Source organism: Cibotium barometz, chromosome 60 (genome assembly GCF_041138505.1).
Source record: "Cibotium barometz isolate CiBa-2024 chromosome 60, ASM4113850v1, whole genome shotgun sequence".
NCBI classification, from domain to species: Eukaryota; Viridiplantae; Streptophyta; class Polypodiopsida; order Cyatheales; family Cibotiaceae; genus Cibotium; species Cibotium barometz.
The window spans coordinates 7090808-7115071 of NC_141105.1; the positions used below are offsets into that span (position 1 = coordinate 7090808).

At 39.6% G+C, this 24264-nt stretch overlaps 1 protein-coding gene across 1 annotated transcript; it reads left to right on the top strand.

Annotated features, from left to right (window-relative positions):
• Positions 1-2408: 2408 nt before the first annotated feature.
• Positions 2409-8127, top strand: LOC147604921 (protein STICHEL-like 1). Its single transcript, XM_086794227.1, has 6 exons — positions 2409-4983; positions 5350-5548; positions 5626-6255; positions 6484-7162; positions 7299-7374; positions 7680-8127. The coding sequence occupies exons 1-6, from the start codon at positions 3007-3009 to the stop codon at positions 7755-7757; spliced, it is 3639 nt and encodes a 1212-aa protein (XP_086650353.1). The 5' UTR covers positions 2409-3006; the 3' UTR covers positions 7758-8127.
• The last annotated feature ends 16137 nt before the right edge of the window (positions 8128-24264 follow it).

Here is a 24264-nt window from a genome sequence, read left to right on the forward strand (position 1 = left end):
TAGTTTTAAACATACGGCTATTGGTTTTAGTCTGTTCATGCTTATGTATGGGTATCAACCTAGGGCACCTATTAATGTCGGTCTTAAGGACATCAAGCTCTTGATGCATCGACCGAGGGATTTCTTGCGTGATATGTAGGAAATACTGACCGAAGCTCGGATTCTATCAAGAGTGCTTAGGATAGGGCACGGTTCTATGCTGATAGAGAATGCTCAACTTGGTCTTTTGGAGCGTTGGTTTATTTAAAAGTTCCTAAAGATTTTCAGACTTTGTCAAAAGGAAAATGCTCGAATTTATCTCCTAGATATTGTGGTCCATTTCGATTTATACATCGGATTGGCATGGTTGCATATGAACTTAAGCTACCTCCACATGTTAGAGTTTATCTAGTCTTTCATATTAATAGATTGAAAGGGAAACTAGGAGGTGAGGATAACATAGTTACTTCTCAAGAACTCGTTGAAGTCGAAGAATTATCATATGTTCCACATGAACTTGATAAGGTACTTGAATTCTGGGAAAGAAAACTTTGTAGTTGACTAATCCCTGAGGTTAACATTAGGTGGAAAGATAGGGAAATAGAGGATTCGACTTGGAAGTCAGTTGAGATTGTTCAGCGCAGTTCTCCTTCTTTTCATTGCAAGAGTGTAATGTTTTGAGAGAGGGGAAGTATGTTATATCCACATTATGTGTGCATATACTAGGAGGCTAACCCACATTAGGCTTGTGAGCATGGGAACAAGCTCTAGTGGAGCATGGGTTAGGACTAACCTTAAGGGTTAAGGTTAGGGTCAGGCATCCAAGGGTCACACATGGGAGATGGAGAGTCAAGAGTCACTTGAGGACCCTCCTATATAATAGGGGCATGGGGCACACTCAAGGGGGAGACCGAGGCTATGGTCTCTTGATGTTATCTTGAGGCTAGGTTATGTTATGCTCTCTTGTAAAGAGGATCATAACTACTCACCTACCATTTCACACTATAGCTACATGCTATTAGATTGGAGTTATACCTCTTGATGGTATGGGACAGCAAGGTAAAGGTATGATGTACTTCATTATAATTAATGTGTGCATCCCTTGGGCTCGGGGGTGGTCGGGTGGATGAGTTGATGCCTGATTTATGCATGTTTATGCATAGCAATTATCTAGAGAGATCCTAAGGTTCTAACAAAAATCAAGAGCTAAGGAGGAGCAAAGACAAGTATCAAATCCATGATTAATGTTAATCATGTAGATATAAGATAATCTCAAGTCACAACCATAATCTCGTTGTTAATCAATTTCTCATACCATTGATTTTCCAAGTACACCCTTATATAGCTCTAGTGAGCTATCATGTTCCACACATAGTAGTGATTCTTAGCATGAGATGTAAATATTAGCCTTCTCAGTTATGGAGTGGTATGCATGGTGATACAATCAAATAGGCATTTAGTCTATAAACATTGTAAGACCTTTCTATATGACTCTTTCTTTTAATACTTGATCATGTTAAAGCTAGACCTATATTTGTGAAATTTGTATTTTTTTAGCATATGTTTTCCCCAAAATGAAGTAAAAAATTAGCCTAAACATTCTAAAAAATCCTTTAGATAATCAATTGGACTAATATTAGCACCTATATTTTAAATACATTCTTAACTATGATTTGGTGTGTGCGGTTGTGTAGGCCGACTAGTAAACAGTCAAGTTTGATTCCCAGTTTCCTTTACTAAGCTAAGGGACACCTTTCCTCTCCGTGTGGGCATGAATGCTCCTGAGTCCTCATTCCTTGCAAGTCAAGTGTGGAGAGGAGCCTATGGGTGACTAGATGATGGCAAGATAGATCCACAAAAAAAACTAAAATTTGGCATTGCAGACTTGAGAGTTTGATTCCCAGTTTCCTACACTAAGCTAAGGGACACCTTTCCTCTCAGTGTGGGCATGAACCCTCCTGAGTCCTCATTCCTTGCAAGTCAAGTGTGGAGAGGAGCCTATGGGTGACTAGATGGCAAGATAGACCCACAAAAAAAAACTAAGCCATTCGAGCCGAGATTTCAACATAGTGGGGCACCATTAATCTTATTGGTTGACACTTGCCCTACCTAGCCTCCAAGTAGAGCTGGGCCACCTCCATATGGTTGCCTAGATGGCAAGATCTCTACCCACGAAAAAAAAACTAAAATTTGGCATTGCCATTTGACCCAAGATATCAACATAGGGGGGCACCATTAATCTCATTGTTATCCTAAGGCTCCAAGTAAAGTTGGGCTACCTCCATATGCTCGGAAGGAAGATACGTGGCTATGTCCCTTCTTTTACGTAGAAATGGTTGTACAACCTTCTTGTATATATTCAAGGTTTTCCATAAAAGTAAATGCTTCAATCGTGTATATCTTAAGAGCTCCTGTAAAACATTACTCTTGTTTCAAGGTGATAATGTGAAGTTCTAATGGTCCACGTTGGAGGCTTGGGTTGAGAAGCCTATCCATGGATTATTGGATAGTTTTGGAACTTTATGGGATTGTCCTTTGATAACACACGCGCATTGGCCTCATTATCTACTGCAACTAGACGTGTGCATGGGAACACGAGGTAAATTTGAATGATTGATATGGGGATCCACAACCATCCTAGTACTCTCATTTCAGAAGCCTGAAAGAATGCTCTCTCTCTCTCTCTCTCTCTCTCTCTCACTCACAGCTTGTGAAGCTGTTTAACTTTAACAGTTCATTAGGTGATTTATTAACTGCTATTGTGCTGTCCATGGGGCCAGTGTCGCTCCTTTCTTTGCCTTATCTCCTGTCAATTTTCGTTTCTTGCCTAAGTAGCACGAATACTCATGAAGTAGTGCTGTGTTCTAGTTTGCTCAGATAGTAGATTGTCACAGCAAGGAAAATCCCTGTGCATTGCAATGTTTCTGGGTGCATTCTGATCGCGGGATTTTGTTATATTGTCCTTGCACCTAATGCTCTCTATGTAATATAAGAATATCTCCAGCTTGCCTCACCTCACCTCACCTCATGGCTTTAGCTCAGCCAAGAAGAGCAAAACCCACTGGGAACCCGCCTGCCATCACTGCAGCTGCTTCAATTAGGAGGAAGCTCAACAGCAGTCTGTCTGATGGAGCGGCAAGTGAGCCTGGTGTAAAGAGGATCCCCAATGAGCCTGCCGTGAAGAGGTCTTCCAGCAAAGGGAATGAGAATGGTCAGAATGAGCGGGCTAGCGTGGCTTGGGATTGGCAATCAAGGAAATGGGTTGCAGGCGGGCATCCCCAAAATCAATCAGAAGGAAACTTTATGGCCAAAACTGACCCCAACAGATCAATGGGTGATGCAAATTCTGTCAATATGAGCAAGAAGCCCTTGCAGAGACGCAAACAAGGTGGATGGGTTAGTGAGCTAGAGGGGATTTCAGAAAAAGAGGTGACAAAAGACTGTGGTGTGGCCAGGATAAGGAGGGATAATGCAGGGTTAAGAGGTAGGAGGAGGGGTTTCCATGTCATTGATTTGCAAGGGAGGCGAAGACTCTCTCGGCGCGAGCTTGTTCTTGTAAGAAGAGAGAGAAATCTTCGAAGAAATTCCTCTGATAAGGCCTTCCCTCTTGCCAACCTGGAGTCTTACCTCAGTGAAAGGGGCCCCTCATCTCTGGTTAAAGAGAGTTTAGGCTTCTCTCCCACCTCTCATCTCAAGTACATGCAGAAACCAAACTCGAGATTACAAAACCAGAAGCTGGTTTTTGTGGGTGACTGTCCAGCCAATTTCAGCGATATCAGTGCAAAAGAGCAGCCCAAATTGGTAGTTAGAACATATGGGTCTGCAAATGAAGTAGATGATGACGATGATAGTGATGACACTGAGGCCTTCCATTCTGAAAGGTCTGGATGTGGTATGCCATGGCATTGGCCTGGCAACAACCAGCGCGCAAAACACGACAACCAAATGGACTCTGCTGGGAGCTGCTTTCCTGTCACAAAGAAAAGAGTTGGAAGGAGAAGCAGGATGGGTTATAAGTATAGCTCTGAGAGGTCAATCTCTTCTTTTGATTCAGACACTGAAACTGTTCCTCTGATGACAGAGCCAGAGCCCTTCCATGAGTATAGTGATGATTTCGCAGCTTCTTCCGTTGAGCTAGACCATGAAACCCCTCGCATGCATCAGTTGGAGGAGTTCCAGCTCAAAAGATTTAGCAGGTTCAAGGATGGTGGAAGAGATGGTGTCAGCTCTAACAAGCTAGGGGAAAGCCATGAGATGGTCATCAGAAAGCAAAGGGAAGCTGGTGGCAGCAAGCACAGAAGTTTAAGTCAGAAGTACCGCCCGAAGTCCTTCAAGGATCTTATAGGGCAAAACATGGTTGCAGAGTCTTTGTCTAATGCCATCCTGCGAGGCAAGATAGCCCCTGTCTATCTCTTCCATGGACCTAGAGGGACAGGGAAAACAACAGCAGCGAAAATCTTTACAGCTGCCATGAATTGTTTGTCTATAGAGGAGTTGAGGCCTTGTGGATTGTGCAAGGAATGCACGGCCTTCAACACAGGCCAGAATTACGACGTCAAAGAGGTTGATGCAGCAGGAAACAGTGATGTGGAGAGCATGAGACTTCTCCTCAAGCATGTCTCATTGCCACCGTCGGGTTCGCGGTACAAGGTGTTCATTGTAGATGAATGCCACACATTGACTGCTGAAGCATGGAATGCCCTCCTGAAAAGCCTTGAGGAGCCACCCAGTTATGTTGTCTTCATCCTTATCACAACAAATCTTGAGCAGCTGCCACGCACCGCGATGTCACGGTGCCAGAAGTTCATGTTCCCAAGGATCAAAGATGCTGACATTGTGCTGAGGCTTCGGAAGCTTGCGGTACAGGAGAAAGTAGAGATTGAGCTTGAGGCACTGCAATTCATTGCTAGCAGATCAGATGGCTCGTTTCGAGATGCGGAGAACACGCTGGACCAGTTGAGCCTGCTTGGAAACAGGGTCACCTTAGCAACAGTGCAGGAGATGGTGAGATTTACTTGTTTGGCCTCATGGCCTTCTTAATGTGTGAAGCATTGTAATGTTCAATGTCGTGCCCAAGGCAATGCTTTGTCCAGGTTGCTCAGTAATTGTCCGTACACTACTTACTGTATACTGTCTGACATGCATCACATCGTTGGTATGCATGCCAGGGTGTCCATCTGTCCGTGCATTCATTATCTACTGTGTGTACATGCAGCAGGATGTTCCTTAACAGTTTGTACTAGGCTGTCCAGTAACTTTAAGTACATGCACCGTAGTGGGCGGTTGCTGTTTATACATGTATCAGACCGCCCATTGCTTTTCCATCTTCTACCTGGCTTTCAACCCCAATTTGTTTCAATGTTTTCTTAGGTTGGTCTGATCCCTGATGATAAACTTGCAAAGTTGCTTGAGTTGGCCTTATCAGCCGATACAGTGAGTACAGTAAACACCATCAGAGAGCTCATGGAGTCAGGAGTGGAACCTTTAGCTCTCACATCTCAACTCGCCACTCTGATAACCGACATCCTTGCTGGAAAGATTAGGGTGGCAGGGAATACAACAATGAGAGGTAGTGTTGCCTTTTTATGTGTTTTGGCAATGAGCTTAAACTCATATGTACTTACTTTGTTGTCTGTATGTTAACAGTGAGGAAAGAGGAGCAAGAGAGGCTTAAACAAGCCCTGAAGATACTGTCAGATGCTGAGAAGCAGCTGCGGTCTTGCAGCGATCGAACCACTTGGTTGACAGCTGCGTTTCTTCAGTTTGCTACTAATGAACCTTGCCTTCTGCCCTCATCATCCAGGGGTACGAGTGTCACACAGAGTCCCATCACCTTCCTTGATGCAAGTGAAAAGGAGACACTGGATCTGGATTCTGCTGGCACAAGACAATCATGGGGAGGTGATGAGAAGTGGGATCCACATTCTCCACTACAGCTGGATTATGCCCCATCTTCTCGTCAAGGTGCAGGCAAGCTGGACAGTGTAGTGCGAAAACAGACAGACAGCCATGGTCATCATTTCTCGGGGTCTTTCCCTGACAACAGAATCTACCCTTGTGACCAGTCTCCTCAGTCTGGCACGTCTATTCAAGAGAGAAAATCCAGTGCATGTGCATCACCTGGCTTGGGAAAAATTGCACAGAGGGAATCTAGCACAATGAGTCCATCCACCATGGAGAGCATTTGGAGGAAAGTCCTACAAGGTAGCCGCTCGAATGTGCTCAAGCAGCTTCTGCATGGGGGGGGCAAACTGGTATCTCTTGCAGTAACCGAAGGTATGTTCTGAAATGCATTGGCCTCTTTATGATGCCTGGTGGCTCTTAGGCTCATTACACACTCATCCCTACCAGTTTGATAGGTGGGGGCTTGAGTTGTCTTGTTCATGTAACGATGGGTGTGCTTGTTTTACTGGTCTGACATTGCCTTGTATCCTTTTGCCTCGAAGGAAACTGAGGCTTTACATCACTTAGTTGGCCTTAAATTATTGATGTATTTGAATGCAGCCTTTGCGATCGCTCGCTTGGAGTTTCGACATCCTGAACACAAGGCTATGGCAGAGAGGGCAAGAACAAACATTGCCAATGCATTTCAGTTGGCACTTGGGTGCCCAGTAGAAGTAGAGATCACCTTGTCCTCTCATTCAGGCGAAAGCAACTTGGTATGCAGGGAGGACATTCCATTTGTACAAAGAAGTCCAGAACACCATAACAATCGTGTAGATCAAGATAATATTGGGTTCTCACAGGAGAGGAGGAGAAGTGGCTCATTCAGGAAGTCATCTAGCTCATTCAGGAACATGGCAGCTGTCGTCTCCAGCCCTCTACATCACAACTTAGAACACAGGAGGTCTAGACAGAGTTTTGAGATTGAGGGCAGATTATATAGCAAGAGGAGTACAGATGTGTCTGTTAGAGACCTTGATGTCCAGGACAGAAGGAAGTCCAGAGATTTGGCAGGCCGGGCCATCAAGTCTCACCACCAAGCAATGGATACCCATGCAGCTGAGAGGCTGAGAAGCTCAAGTAAGCACGTCCAAGGTAGAAAAGGGCCATCAGATGGCTATGATGGTAATGGCTATGTAAATGAGTACGTTAAGGGAAAAGAGGAGGGCGCAGTTGATGAACGTAATCCTTCTGTGCCTTTGGAAGGGAATGGCAGCGGCAATGATGATAATTACAGCTCGTGAGTATCACATTTGAAGTTGCTGTTTCCTACGCTTAGTGGGAAGCTTGTATTTTTCTTCTGCACAGCTTTGACGATGTTACTTATGCAGTGACTACTCTATTCTAATACCTACATGTTTCCTTGATTTGTGCAGAGACTCGGAAGGTCCTCTAGACAGAGATGCACCTGGTGCTCTGTGCTGGAAGGGGGCTCGAACTAATGATAACAAGGTAGAGAGAAACTCTCTCAGTGCTAATAATACTGCTCACTTGTGGGTTTTAATCTTCCCAAATCCTTTGCCTTTTTTTTGTTTTGAGAGGTGCACACCCATCTCCTGTGCCTATTGGTTTCAAACTCATGCGGCTCTGTTCTCTGTTGGTTTCATTGAGGCTTTCATATTGGGCACTGTTACTCCTAAATTATCTTGTACCACCACATTCAATTCTTCCAAGCTTCTGATGAGTGTGTTCATCTATCACTTGTGATGTGAACATGATGATTGTGTTCATCTATCACTTGTGATTTGTGTCCACAGGGGAAGCGGCGAAGGAGGAGGAAAGGAAGGTTTCTTCTTAGGCTTGTGCCTTGTGCAAAAGGAGGAGGCAGAAGCTAGGGGCAGTGTCAGAATTGATGGAGGCAGTGATCTAGGATGAGTGAGATTGTAAGAGTTCAATATGTGGACCCATCAGGCATGCCGTGAAAAAACTGGCAGCAACATCTATCTCCTATGAAAATACATTTAAGTTTCATGTACCCAGGTTTTTGATGATTTGTTGGTGTTTACGAGCTTCACATTCTGGCAGCCTTTTTGCCCTGCAAGCTCAACAATAGTAAGTATACCCTCTATTTTGTTGAGTTTGGGGAATAACCTAAGCTTTCAATAATGAATTTGTGCTCTACAACTAGCTATTCTCATTCAAGCTGTGGCTGGCTGGTTGGTGTATTCTAATTTTACTAATGCATTTAGTGTTTTTACTGTTCAATGTCAATGGATTGGCAAGTTTCTATGTAATGCTAAGAGTTATGTTACCCATGCCTTAGCAAGCTGGGTATGAAATCTGCATGCCGAGCTGCCAGGGTGTGGATACTAAAACAATATCTTGGTCATTAGTTGATGTTGACTTGGGCACAATGCCCGAAGGAAAACATGATACTTTTCTTATCCACCCACTTGGGTGTCTATTCAGACAATTGGATGCCCTACCCGAATAATGAACGCAGATAGCCTTCGCACATGAAGCAAAAGCGGCCGACCCAATCGGTTCAAATACATTAAAAAACAGTTTTAATTTATTTTAATCGCCTTCAGCTGACTGCCAGCCTTTGCACCGACCGTTTTAACTTTACCTATTGCTCTTTCATCTGACAAACGACCAATTGGCATTCTCCAATCTCAAGCTGCCACATATATAAGGCATCCAAGGGGTGTTTTTTGCCAAGGCATTTCTTTCATATGCGAGATCCATCCGTTGACGTCCGGCCAGCGACGTTCGTCAAATTCTTTGCCATCACCACTAGGACTTTTTGGAGGTCATGTGTGAGATACCACTCCATCTGGCGAGGTTCGATCGGTCACTCTTTTGCCAAACGAAGCCCATCGGGGTGGAAGACATGTGTGCACGCTAAGAGAAAGAGTCTAACCCAGGGAGGCATTTTGGAGAGAGAGAGAGAAAGAGCGAGGGGGAGAGAGAGGAGAATGATTATGAACTTTTCCCCCTCTACATATACTATCATCAACCCTAATCGAGAAGAGGAGACCTACACTGCTGAAAGAGAGGAAGGGAGAGGGAATGATTACCCTGCGCTGCACGATGAGACTAACTAAATTTCACTTGATTGTAATCTTAAGAAATAATAATTTGCAAATTGCAGACATTAAAATACGCATTTTTGGAACGGCATATTTCACATTAAAAAAAAATCCGTAGGTTTTATAAAGCACGAGTGTTTTTTACATTTCCATTAAATGTATTATGTGAGATTTTCAAGAATAAGAGTGTTTTCTAAGGTTCCATTTAGTATGGCTTGAAAAAGTCAATGAAATGATGACCTTCCATATGCTTGTGTATTCACACCTCCTTGTCCTCTCTATTTAAGGCAATGAAATGATGACTCCCTATATGCTTTCTATTTCCATGCACTCACCCATACCCTTTCTAGTTAAGGTCTCACAATTCTCTATAAAAGGCCATAAATTTATTGCAATTTATTGTACACTTGCCATTGCACTCCAAAAGACCACGATCGTGTTATGCTGGTACATGCAAATTGTGTCGCGATGGGCTGGTAGCTGGGTGTAGTCGGAGGTGGCGGGAGAAGGGGAATGGGGAGAATGGGATGCAGAGGAGATGAAGAGAGGCATAGAAGATCATGAAGTTGCAGATGTTGTAAGAAAGCGATAGGTTGACTAGATCACAGAACAAATGCATGTACATCAACATACCGAAAATCTTCGCCAAAATAAGGTATGCATTAGTATTTCACTTGAGCTGGTCAAGAGGCAAATTGGTGTGTTCTCTATGAGTAGTACTATTTTATTATGTGCTGGGAAACCGCCAAGCAAAATAGAATTGGGAAGGTGGCTGCAAGAGGAAATATTTCATGAAAAAGTAGTAGCACAAGTTTATTACTTGGGAAAATGATTCTGTAATGTGCTCTTCTTGAGAAGCTAGATGGTGGTGGAACCTGTTTGCAAGGGCCCCGCTTTTCATGGGGTCAAAGTTAATTCATGTAATGCCTTTTGACCCGACTTTTGATGTGAACCGAAGCTTGATAGAGGCATGTCATGTTTGGGTAAATATATTAGGTCTTCCCCCTTGGTTGAGGCCCGCCTTGAAAGAACTGGCTAGCGCATTGGGCCTGGTGCTTTTTGTTCCCGTGAAGAAGACAATGGCCGGCATGCAAATAAAGATGTGTGTCATGGAACACAACATTGGAGGCCCTGAAAACGCTTGAGATGGACTTAGGAGAGTTTGGGAAAATGGAACTCAAGTTGAAGTTTAGGAACTTCCTAGGAGCCTGCTTTAGGTTTGGCACCTTTGGCCACATAGCCATAGATTGTGGAGTGAGTAATAACAGTAAGACTAATGAGGAGAACAAGGAAGAGGGATTAAATGAAAAGAAAGGGGAAAACTCAGGAACACAAGTTGGAAAAGGGGAAGGAGGGAAAGACCAACGAGGAGAACAAGGAAAAGGGATTAAATGAAAAGAAAGGGGAAAACTCAGGAACACAAGTTGGAAAAGGGAAAGACAAAGTGAGCAGAGAGGAAGGGGATCCTGAAAACATGGGATGGATCCAGGTCAGGGATAGATCCAAGGGAAAAAACACCCTTAGATAAGTGAAGGGTGAAGCCAAGAATATCAAGTCAGGAGGGGGAGGGGAAGGAGTTGAAGCAAGCAGATCTACAGAAGGGCTTATCCCACCTATCTACTCTAATCCCTTTAGTCTTCTAAGGGATGACAGTGAAACATCATCTATGGGGAAGCCCAATTGGTAGGTAGATATTGCTTGGAAGTAGATTCAAACAAGAGTTGGTGAGACAAGGATAGAACTAGAAAGAGAGGAGGGACTGGAGGTGGAGATGGTTCCTGCAATCTGTCCTAGAATGAGTGAGGTAAATAGGATTAGGGGTTGTACTTGGAATGTTAAAGGTCTAAAAGATAAGAAGTAAAACTCAACTTTTTAGGGGGTGGTTAAAAACGGGAACTTGTCCATAATGGCAATTCACGAACACAATATAATGGGTAACAAAGAAAAAAGGAGAGAGAGAGAGCTTCATGGACTGTACAATCTTGTATGGGGGGGGAGTGAAGGCAGGATATAGCGGAGTTACGTACATTATTATGAAGGAATTAAAACCTTCTATGGTAGGATCCTAGTTGTAGAAGTGCAGTTAGAAAAAGAGAGGGTATGGCTGATTAATATCTATGGGGTGCATAATCACAAAATCAAGGGAGAAATGTGGGAATGGATTAATAGGCTAGATATCCAACATCCTTGCATCTTATTGGGGGACTTCAATGTGGTAGAAAGGCATCTAGATAGGTGTGGGGGAAGCTTGGGACATAAAAAAAAGGGGTAGTCTCAGAGGGAAATTGGGCTTAGCTGATGGTTGGAATTTGGGACCTTGGAACTTTGAGTTGGGACATACTTATTTTAGTTTGCGAGACATGGGATCACCCTCTAGAATAGACAGAGTCTTCTTTAGCCAACAAGCATCTTGGGTGCCCTACACAGTCTCTCTCAAAGTGGAAACTTCTTCTGCATTGTCTGACCACATGCCTTTAATATGGGGATGGCAGAAAACTCAGAGGGGAGAAGATGAGCTAAGGTATCTCCCAGTAAGGAAGCTGAGGATTAAAAGCAATCTACTTCAAGATGAGTTGTTCATACTTCTCACTAAGGATGCCATTAATAGACTCAAGAGTAAGGAAGGGGCAGGAGGCTCTTAAACAAAATTTGCCAATGAAATGCAAGGCATTATTAGAAAAGTTGGGAAATTGAGAGCTCATCAAAGGAGAAAGAAGAGGGAATATTGGGGGAATCTTCTAGATAGCTTACAAAAAAAGAGACAACTTAATAGCTTATCTAGGACTTAAATGGATCAATATGTTGAGTGTCAAACCCATTTAAAAGAGGAGGATGCTAAATTGGCTAGTGAGAGAGAAAAAGGGGATAGCTAGAGAATGTATAACAATAAGAAAAAACCTGCCAAATATTTGTTTGAATTGATCAAGGAGAAAGGGAACGAAGAGCTACAAGGACAAATTAGGGATGAGAAAGGACAGGAACTTGGGGACCTAAAACAGACTACTCTAAGGTGGGTGGGCTTCCTGGGTACTACTCTGAGTCTTAAAGAAGACACTTCCATAGAGAGGTTTCAAGCAGAATCCCATCTACTTGACTTGGTCAACACTAGCACCAAACCAGAGACCTCAATGTGCATACATACACCCAATGGCAACTGTTTGACCTCCTTGTAGCACACACAATGTCTGCACAACCAATTTGTCTTCTTGCAGTTCTTAAACAACAGAGTTCTGCATAGAATCGATGACTACTCGAAATCGCCTGCTTTCCAAAAAACGGAGGTCCTAATGCGCCCGAAATGCTTTTTCGGCCAAAATAATTTCATCTGATAGGACAGTATAGTTGCCCTATATCTTTACTCCCGCGAAGAAAGCTCCTCAATCAGAGATCGTTGCCAGTGCCTCCCGTAGAGCTCCCGACGACAAGGGTGTAGTCGCCAACACAAACAGGGAAGAGTAGATGAAGCTCTTACCCTCGTACCGCTTCCTGTGCTTCTCTTGCTTGCAGCTCAGCCCTTAGCATGAACCAGGCTCTGATACCATGAAAAGATGCAGGGGAGAAGAGAGCTTGAGCTCTTGCAAGCACACACACACTCACAAAACCCTAAAAGAGAACACACAAGGTGAGAGGCTGAAAATCTTCTTCTTCACATAACACTCAACACACCATATACAAAGACAAGAGTACACACTATATGAAAAGGTACTCAACCAAATACATACTAGGGTTCTCTATAGTGTGAACCCAACTAAATGAGCTGGCGCTATAACTATGCCAGTCTCAAGAATGGTTGTCACACAGCTTGCATCCCACTGGCCGCATATCACCCATGATCTCACCAACCATGCCAGTGGTGTAAGTGTGGGGCCTATCCCCCAGGCGGGTCATCAGTGTCAATCGCCTCACTAGATGAGCTCGATATCTCAACAGTGCTCATAATAAATGTGCTAGCCTTCTATCATTCTACACAAATAAACACATAGGCAAGACTTTGATCCCAACAAACCCCCCTCAAAGGGATTGCCTCATACTATGTTAAGGATAAATCTAGGCTCATGGTTTCTCATGCTGCCAGTTTTCTTGGTCAAGGATAAAACACATGGCTTTAGTTTCACATGCTAAGTATTGGGGCCCTTGGATGAGGCCACATGGTAACCACTTTATTATGTACAACAACATCTATTTATAGAGGATGTTGCTTGACCATGTGGCATAATTTCTATGGGTTTTTTTACTCTTATATGGGGAAATTTTATAATTTTCTAGATAGATTTTTTAGAGGCATCTTTGGGCATTGAAAGACTAAAGTGTGGTCCTGTTTTGAAAGGACCCATGGAGTGGCTTGATAAGTAGGACTATTAAGGTGGTGACATTGAAGCAGAGAGTTGGAAAGTTAAAAAGGTATATGGATCTCACCCACTACAATCTCTAGCCATACCTTGAGAGGTGACTCAAGAAAAAACATTATGTCTATAATGTTATCTTCATTTTCAAGGAATTGGTCCAATGTGTACATATATCATCATGAATAGGATAGACCTATGGGATTGGATGGGACTAAGCTGAGCCTATGGATCTGATCAAAGTAGGAAAATCATTAAATGTTGGAAATCGGGAGATCGGGCAAAAGGTAGACCCATGGGATTGGACAAGGCTAGGATGAGCCTATGGATTTGGTCAAAGTAGAAAAAAGATTAAATGTTAGGGAGATGTTAGGAATGGGGTGATCGGGGAGCCAAATTACGGGTACTTTCCAAACGAGACAAATTTGTGTTTTGTGTTGTTAGAATAAGAAAAAGCTAGGATGATTAGTTTAGTTGGAAATCATAATAAAAATAAAATAATTATATTTATAATCATGGAGTCGGGACATCTTGTTACCTCGGGGAGCCACTTTATGTGACCTTGTGGGTGTAACCATATCCTTCTATGTTCTAAATACATGAATGAAAACCATGAAGGTCTTTTGCTAACTCTTTGGTTTGAGAAAAGAAATCTAGAAAATCCAATATGCTTCTAGGAGATGTAATTTTTACAACAATGCCATATGAGAGGCCGTTGGATGTCAATGATTGAGGCTGGTGAGACTATGTGAACAATACGTGCACTTGGATGAGTAGCTACTTTTGGGTTGCAAAAAATTTGTGTGAGAGATTTTCCATCATTTAAAACATTAGTTGCATTGGGGTGAGCTTATCTGCAATACATATCTTGTTACCTTTCATAATTTCCTTGACTTTTTAAGGATATTTACAATGTTGGCTATGGTATCAAAGGTGACCATTACATGGTTTTTTCTTACTAATTCTTTGCATTAGATTATTGGAGTCAAGAGAGATAAATTCTCCTATGTAACAATCCCATAATTCCATCATTCTTCTAGTAATCCTTTGACTTGGATTTTGGTGTGGCCACTAACTCCCCCTATTTGTTTTCTTTTATTTCATTTGCAATGCTCTCTTGCACATCTCCCCTTACATTATCTTTCACCTCTTCTTTTCTTTCTTCCTTTGCCTCTTTTCTTACCTTGGAAATAATCTCTTTTGCATTTTGACTCTTTGGTGGCTTTTTTTGCAATGTTACCAAATGCTTCTTGCACATCTCCCCTTATCTTATCTTTCACCTCTTCTTTTATTTCCTCTTCCCCTCTTTTTTTATCGTGGTAATTATCTCTCTTTCATTTTGTGTAGCTTTGTTTTTTAGAGTTCTAATGCAATCATTTAGCTCACAAACCCACCCACTTGGCCATGTGATTTATAGTAACAGATACATTATTAGCTCATTTGATTCATTGCAAGGGGTGTTAAAGCTAAACTTCTATAGCATATTCACTATTTTTCCATATGAACAATTTCTTGACTATAAACTTGGAGAGAGAGAGAGAGAGAGAGAGAGAGAGAGAGAGAGAGATGATGATGATGATGATGATGATTGTATTAACATACATAGAGGCCAAATATGTCCCATGGGATAGTGTAAAACCATGATCCATAAAATCAGACTTAATGTGTGTGAGTAATACTTTATCTAGTGTTGATGGCCATATCAAGATGTGTCCATGTAAGTGTTGTGAAGGCGTGCCTTATGATCTAGTGTTGATGGCCATATCAAAAAGTGTCCATGTAAGTGTTTTAAGGGGGTGCCTTATAATCTAGTGTTTGTTTTCATGCTAGAAAGTTGGCCTAATTATGTAAGGACCTCAATAATTAAGAGCATTGTCATCTATCTTGATTGAGAGAGGAAATCCATGATCAAGGAGTTGTTTATGAACTAATATGGAAAAATGCCTTTGATGTCCTCATGGGATGTGCAACCAAGTAAAGCATGATGATGATCAATTAATCTATAAACACATCAAATGTAGATCCAAATAAGCTATCAATGGAGGTTATTTTTCTATTTATCACCATCAAGTCCCATAATGTGAGAGCCAATGTGAATTGGTCTACAATCACATCAACTAATAAGCTATCAATGGAGGTTATTTTTTAATTATCAATGTCAAGTCCCGCTACATAATATGTGAGAGTCGATGTAAATTCCAAGACTATTGAGTAGACGATCTATAGCCCGTTCTTTATGGTTAGTCCAATGCTGATTGGGGAAGTGACAAAGATACCCTTTGATCAACCATAAACATCATGTGGGTTGACTTCCTTACAAAATCCATAGCTAAGCTCAAACATGAAGCATATTTTAAGTCCTTAGGTCTTTCTTAGGCTCAATTTTATGGGGGGGTGTCAAATGTTATGTATGCATAGTTAACCTTAGTTAAAATAAAACCTCACCTTCTTCTGATGTAAATGTCTCCATTAATAATCAGTTCAATAACCACCCTTGTCAATAGACAACCATTGTATATACCACCCCTTAATAAATCTCTCTATTTATATCACATATCTGTACTATCTTTGTATGCACACTTAGTTGCTCTCTAATAGAGCAACAAAATTGTTCACACATGGCTTTGGGAGTGAGCCCAGCCTCACAAGCCCCTCGTTGCTTCGTGTTCAACCAACACCAATAATGCCTATGAGTCTCGCCAGCAAAGCTACCGATAATGCGTGGCTGCAAGACGAGGAAGACATCAAATTGCTAATCATGGTAACATGAGTTTTATTCTCGAGTGAGATGCACTCGTTCGCCTACTAAGAGACCTATGAGAATAGTGAATGAAGGCTACTCTTTATCTTGATACTTTGCAAGGAAATAAGAAATACCACCAACTTACCAAGGCATTTGTTGACTCATTTGCATTGATTAACACTAGTTTGCTATCAAGAAATAAAAGTGTAGAACTAGGATGCTTTTACAGTGGCTATCTTTAAAAAGTTTTTCCAAGTTATCTATGATGAATTTTTACATGCTATATTTTGCATCATTTTTCTTGTGTGACTTGAACTCCATCACAAAAATATAGTATGGTTCAATTTTTATTCTAGTAATATAATTATATAAAACTCTTTAATATGCATTCTTGGTAATAAAAACAAGGCCCAAAAGAGGGCAAAAATAGGCTTTGAGAAAGGAGATGTACAAGGGACCCATTATGTATATTTTAAATCCCTTCAATCAAAATCAATCTTACATGATTCAAGGGTTCTCATTTGTCCTAAAACTTGGAGGATTTTTGGTATTGTGATGTGTTTCATAACCAGATTTCTCTATGTGCTGCTCTTTGAAAAAAAAAATGGTGACCTTTATTCTAAGAATTTTTGTCTAGCTACCAACACCCTCAATGTAGTTATAGTTACATCAATAGATTATCTCTTCATGCTAAACATGGTAGTAGTTCTTCTAGATCCTTAATGGAACAAAATATGGAGGTTCTAGTAGAATTTTTAGGGCATACTTGGGTGGAACACATGCATTCTCATGGGGATTAGTATAATATAAAGGTACAATTAGGCACTTACATTTACATTGAGTATAGTTCTTGCTTCAATTTAGGGAGTTGTAAAGTTGTGCAAGACACCTTGTCAGATGAACTTTGAGTTTGTGAAGTATCCATTGTCATCTCTAATCTTGCTTAAGTTAGTTTAGGTTTTTCTTTCCAATCCTTTGTAATTATTAGAGAATGGATAGAGGAGATCTCCCCCTTTTCTAGGTTTTTTCTCTTTTTCAACTTAGTGTGTAAAGACTCTAATTAAACCTTCATTTCTTTGTTCCATACAATCTATAAAGCATATTCACAACATGTTTCCAAGTGGAACCTCTCTCTCTCTCTCTCTCTCTCTCACACACACACACACACACACACACACACACACATGCACGCACGCATGCACGCACACTCCCCTGCACATGCACACACACGTGCACATGCACATGGATATACAACATACATGCACATGCTCATGTCACACATAGACACACACATGCACACAAGGGATTAAAGCTAGGGAGGAGAGAAAAAAATGATAGAACCATTGCTTGATTCATGAGTTATTGAGGTTTTTCTCTAAGGATGGCACACTTCTTTCTAAGCTTCTCTTTTTACCACTCTTCCTCATAAAACAAGGGATTTCCATGCTTCAAGAAAGAGGTCAGCAAACAATGATTTTGGCTAAAAGGCTCACTTGGAGATGAACAATGCACTGGCTGGGGATCAAACTTGTCTTGAACGAGGGAGAGGAGTAGAGATTTAATTCCATTTCATTTTCTTTCATTATCACATAAGTTTGTCCTTAGATACAAATCCTAAGTTTTTAGAAGGACGAGTGTTTAAGTGTGGATTTGAGTGCATGAGTGTGTGTATGTGAGTGATTAGAATGTGTTTTGTTTGTTTGAGTAGACTAAGTTTTTCTAACCATCAACATTCTTTTTGTTGTTTTTGTTGTTTTATTACCTCATTAGTGATGGTGGATGGTTGAGTTGATCTCTCCCTTGCAAGATTGAGGTTAGCAATCTCTCTTGTTGCTATTCGATACTCATCTGGAATATTAAATTAGGCTAATTATGCTAAAAATTAGGAATTTCCCATTATGTGCCCATTGTTCCAATTAAACCCACAAATATCATTCATTTTGTTATTTTCTAAGCTATATACCAAGCAAAAAACTTAAAAAAAACATAGGAAAATACTCGTTGTTTTCTTGAATCCTTGATCGCAGAATGAATTGACGATCCAAGATCTCAAATTGTTTTGTTGTTTGCAAGGTAGAATAACCTTTTTAAAACCATTCCTAATCTATGTACCATTAGGGAAAATCAGGCCTCATTCTTGGGCCCTCTAAGAAAATACACATCATCCTATTTTTTAGGTGCTAGAATTTACAAAAATGAGATTTATGCTATATTTTGGGCATTTTTCTTAGAGAGAGAGAATATCACTAAATTTGAATTTTTAATAAATGAGAGGTCATAAATGCATACAAAGTAAGAAGAGTATTGACCTTCTTTTTGAAGACTACCAACCTTCTTTTTGAAGAATGAGCTTTCCATAATAAATTCCACATAATCAATACACTTTCGACTGATAGGATCTTGGTTCTTGTAAATGAAGTAGTGGATTATAAAATAAATTCAAAATTTCATTTCTCTTTTTAAATTTCCCTATTTTGTTAAGTTTCCCTCTTTAGAATTGTTTTACGCACACTTTAGTATTACTACTTGTTTACTAGTGCATTGCTCTTGTAAATGAAGTAGTGGATTATGAAATGAATTCAAAATTTCATTTCTCTTTTTAAATTTCCCTCTTTGCTTGAGTTTCTTTCTTTAGAATTGTTTTACGCCCGCTTTAGTATTACTAGTTTACTTATGCATTGCATATAATATTGTATCTTAATGACTATAGCTTGAGGGTATTTGTTGCAAGAGGCATGTCTAAACAAAAACTATATCACATGCATATAGATTTGGATGGTGACTATGAGCCAATGCAAAAGAGAGGGAACACTAAAACACTCAGTCACACAGAGAAGGAGAATATGAGAAATCAAGGATTGAGAAACATTGACTTATGTGTTGATGGCCAGTTGTATGCCAAGCATCCCCTCACCCAATCACCACCTCACTTTAGAAATATAACTTCATTGATTAGATATGTAGGGGATGGCCAAGAAGATCTGCTTGTTTGGCTACTATAATGCATAGAGATCATCTTTACAAGAAATCCAAGACATAAATCAAATGTTCCAACTTAAACAGAACTACACTTTACAAAATCAACAAATACTACTACAAAAGGTAAAATCACAAGAAACGAATATCAAAGAGCTTGTGAAGGAGTTTGAGAAGGCACGAATAAAGCAAACAATCTTGGGCATGAGAAAAAGAAAGAGACATATCAACAATATTGAAAGACTTAATCAAAACAGTGGTGGATTGAAGAAAAAGGATTCGTGCAGCAATGTAAGTACTCTTAATTCTATACAATAACTAATGTAGGAAATTTTTAAGTTTATATGTAAAATGATTATTGTTATCATAAATGTAACAATCAAACTTTATTTCAGAGGCTCATTGCATCCTAACAAAGAGAACATGGATCCACTAGAAGCCAGTAAGGGTTACTCCATGCTGTTATCTTCTGTAATGGGTGAAGAAAATTATGACAACCCCAAAATTTAAGGTGGTGAGGAGGTCAATTGTAAAAGATTTTATCAATCAAAATCAAGTTTCTACTCTTGACATACAAAAATGTCTAGATCATGTTTGTATTGGTAGAAAAGAGTACTCAAAAAATTTTAAATTTATGAAAGCAAAGCTTAAAGCTGAAAAAATCAAAGCAACCATCTTGCCAAAACCTTATTGTGTTGGAAAAGAACGCTTGAAACTCAATGCAAGAATTAATGAATTCATTGGTGATCCATTCCATATAGAAGCAACATGTATGACCAGTTGAATGACATATTATTTGATCTTCGATCAATAGAAAAAGCGATGGTGCAATTTTTCTCTTTAACACTAGAAGAGACAAGAGGAGTGCTAAAATTTGTCATTAAGCTTGATGAATGTGAGGTGATCAAGGAGAAGAAGACTGAAAGAGTTACTATCACATTGATGAATAGAGCTCTTGATAAAATAATTACAAAGGATGATCCTAGGTACTGTAGTGTGCAATCCGAGAATAATATCTGGTGGCTTGGCTCATTTGAGGTATTTTATATTTATGCATCTTTCATCTCCTTCTTTGCGTGCATTTTTTTTTCATTCATACAACTATGGTGTATTGAGCCAGGTAATTCATGAAGATCACGAAGCATTGTATTGGGTATTCCACCAAACAGATATTCCAAGTATCATCTCCATGAAAATCAAGGTGAAACACTTCATGTGGAAGATATTGGGATTTTCTCAGTTGAATGGCACATGGTAGGTACTACTCAACTAAATGCATATATAAAATATCAGTGTTTTGTTATAGTGACAATCCAATAACATGTATCTTTTGTTGTAGGTGATCTAAAAACAATTAAATGCATGTTCAACATCTCACAACAAGGAGGCAATGCCAAATGTCCATGTGTATATTACATGGATTCTGTACAGATGATGGATTCAAGCAATTGCAAAAAATCTCCAAACAAACATGAACTGGATCCTAACTTCCGACCTGTGTTGGATATTCCATCAACAAGGGTACATATATGTGTACTACATGCACTATGTAGAATAATTGAAAAGCTTGTTTTCTTATACATTGGCTTTGCTTGGAAACTCATGCCTATATGCAAGAGAAAAAAAGCAATCATATAATAGAAAAAGTTCTATCATAAATTGGCCTACATGGAGGAAAAGTGAAGATCGTGGTGGATACAAAGAAGTCAAAAAATGGTGTCGAAGTCCCTGCAAAGCCATTAATTGGTGGTGTGAAAGGACAATGGTTTCTCTCAAATCAAGTCACAAAACCTAGAAAGAGGGGACCTACTACTATTGCTTTTGAAAAGTGGAAGGCTTTACATAATGCTGTGAAAGACCATGCAGACCATGGAGGTGCAAGAACACAAAAAGCTAATGTGTGGAAGGCAATTGACAAGATATTTTATTTATGTGGAAAAACTGATTGGAGGTGCGGTGACATACAAGAATTGAAGAAAGAATTGGGACAGTTCAAGGAGTCCATGAAGAATGCATGGACAGATCTTAACATCACACATTACATGGTAGGTAAACCAAAACTATCAACTTAAAAACACAATCTAATTATTGCTAGCATTTGTCAATACTTCATTGCAGCACATTATATACAATCACCTCCCTTGGCTTGTCTAAGAGTATGGAAGACCAGCAATATGGTCAACCCAAGGAATGGAGAAGTCCCATTACCAAGCAAGAGGAGCATATTTTCGTCATACACAACATGGCGGAGGAAAATTAAGAGCAAACAGTTTGAAAGAATTATTTCAATGGTTCTATAGAAAGATACTATAGCGAATAAGGATTAAAGAAGAAGTACAAATATTGAAACCCATGGTAGCATTTCGATAAGCAAAAAAAGAAAAAAGAAGAGAAGCATACAGTAATTCCAATGCGGCTGAAAAGCATGCACAGTGAAGGGCACAAAAAGTTTGTATTAATCAAAGATGGATTGATGTTACAACAGCTTGAAGTTCGTACAAAATTAATGGATTATAATATAACCTAGCATGTTGTTTCTCATGTCGTTTGTCTTTTGCGTTGCCTAGTAGAGCGTTTTCCCTTTTTGTATGCACATCTCAAATACCTTTCTCACAAAGGCACATCTGTCTTATCTGTTTTGGGGCCCTCCATTTGCATTTGACATGCATCCCAAAATTGTCGAGCTTCAAGTTCACCCTCTTGTACTTCTGTATCCTTAAACCAAATTAAGCGATGTTTCCCATAGTATGGGAGCTTACTTGGACTTTTAATGCCGTGTGAGAGAGCATATGCATGTATGCTATGTAATACCCTACTCTTGATACTTGCAAGTGTGGGTTTAAGCTTAAAAAGCTCATAAAAATGACTTTTTAGAGTTGTTTCCCAATGCTGGATATTTATGTGAGCTCCACATAGGTTTAGAAATATTCTATTCAATTTTCAAAAATCTTGAGATTTTTCAATAATTTTCTGTGCCCTAAAAATCCTATTTTTAAGCCAAAAGGCTTAAAATGTATCAAAAATCTTTTAAAAATCCCTTAAAATCTAGAAAAATCTCAAAAATTCTAAAAATTTTACTGAAGCTTTTCCAACAATTCTCAGTGCTTTTATTCACTTTTCTTGAATCTACACCATGGACTCTACTCTCAATTCTATTGGAACTGCCAACATCAACACCAACAATCAAGATGACCGAGTTTAAGATGGTAGATTTTCCAATTCCCCACTTCCACCACCAACTTTATTTGAATGAATTCAACTCCTCGAGTAATTAATTCAATATGAGAAACAAAAACGTCTTGACTTCGAGCAACAACTTGTTGATAATAATAAAGTTCCCACTCTTGATTTCGAAGATGCATGCATCGCCACCAAGATCATCAAGGCTACCTTCAACACCCAAGAAACTAAATTGGATAGTAAGATTAGCCATTGAACTTTTTCGTTTATTAAAGTCTATGGCCATAAAGATGCTTGTCTTGTGCCAAAGCAATACAATTCATCATCCTAAGCCTATTAGTCACAACACTAATATTGCCAAAAAGTCTCACCCTACGTGCTACAACTACAACCAACCATGCCACTTTGATGCTCATTGTTGAAAGAATTCCAAACTACCAGTCGGTTAACTTCACAACATCGAAGAAGCATCTAACAATGATGGTGACTATGCTCGATATTGGTCTAAGGATAACTTATTAGAGACCAAAGTGATATGATAGGTAACCCTGATTCATCTTATTCGTTGATTAAAATGAAGGCTAAAATCAATGGTCATGATGTCATAGTGTTGCATGACAATGGGAGTATCCATGATTTCAAATTTGAATGTGTTGTTAAGAAGTTACAATTAGAGACACATCCATCTCTTTATAGGGTCAAGATTGCATTTCAAGGTACATGTTATAATAGCACTAAAGAGGTTCGGCAATTAGAAATCATGATTAGTCCTTATAAAGAGAAGAAAATTTTTAATTGCACCTTTGCACACTAGTGATATCATCTTAGGCATGCCTTTTTATCATCAATTTAAATCCACAAATTGATTATGGCTTTGCACACTAGTAATATCATCTTAGGCATGCCTTTCTATCATTAGTTTAATCCACAAATTGATTATGGCACTCACACAATGTGGATTACATATAATGATGAAACATTTAACGCCAAAAGTGATCTTACACATGAATTTCATCCATTTTTATTGCACATACAAGTAAAATGAGCACTAAGAAAACTTACTTGATTTATGTAAATCAAAAGCACCTAGTCAATAAGATTTTCTCAATCAATTTAAATATTCTTTTACTGATAATTTACTACCAAGCCTATGTGCCTCTCACCCAAACCATATTATTAAGCTCATTTTTGGTAGTGGTCAACCACCTCATAAAGCCCCTCGTAAACATAACCAAATTCAGCCAAAAAGAAATTCAACAATAAATAGAAGCAATTTACCCTTTAGCACTGCCCCAATCCTTTTAATACAGAAAAAGAATAATTCTATTATGTGTATAGACTATAGGCCATGGAATAAGATTACTATGAAAAATATATATCCTATTCCTCGTGTAGACTATTTATTAGATAAGCTTCATGTTGCAAGTGTGCTTAATAAAATTGACTTGAAATTTAAATATCATCAAGTTTATATGCATGATTTTGATGTGTATAAAATTGCTTTCTACACACAAATAGGACACTATGAATTTCTTGTAATGCCTTTCAGTCTCATAAACACACCTACTACATTTAGTAGAATAATGAATTGCATGTTCTTGAAATACCAACATTTTGTCAGTGTTTTTTTTTATGAGCACTAACAGAAATCCTTCGACCTGCTTAAGCATATCTTGCCAGATTTTTCTCTACCCTTCTTTCTTATAGTCACTAATTCTAGTGGATCTCAGGCATGGGTGCAGTCCTTATGCAAGATGGGTATCCTCTTGCATATGAGAGCCAAAAATTGAAACCTTATGAGACCAACTATAGCACTTACGACAATGAACTTCTTGTTGTTTTTCATGCACTTCATATGTGAAAACATTATGCTAATATTTAGGTTCCCTACTTACAACTGTCATTTTGTGATTTGATACTATTCGGTATTTTGCTTTCCAGCACTCTCTCACACACATGTCCAAAATCTCTCCCTCTAACTCTTTCTCTCTCTCTCTCTCACACACACACACAATGTGTGCAAGGCGCTTTAGGCAAGATCATTTTCTCACTTACACACATCTCTCTC

Coding starts and splice junctions, on each gene's coding strand:
- LOC147604921 (XM_086794227.1), top strand. CDS start 3,007: ATGGCTTTAGCTCAGCCAAGAAGAGCAAAACCCACTGGGAACCCGCCT. Junction 4,984..5,349: donor TAGCAACAGTGCAGGAGATG/GTGAGATTTACT, acceptor ATGTTTTCTTAG/GTTGGTCTGATCCCTGATGA. Junction 6,256..6,483: donor ATCTCTTGCAGTAACCGAAG/GTATGTTCTGAA, acceptor ATTTGAATGCAG/CCTTTGCGATCGCTCGCTTG.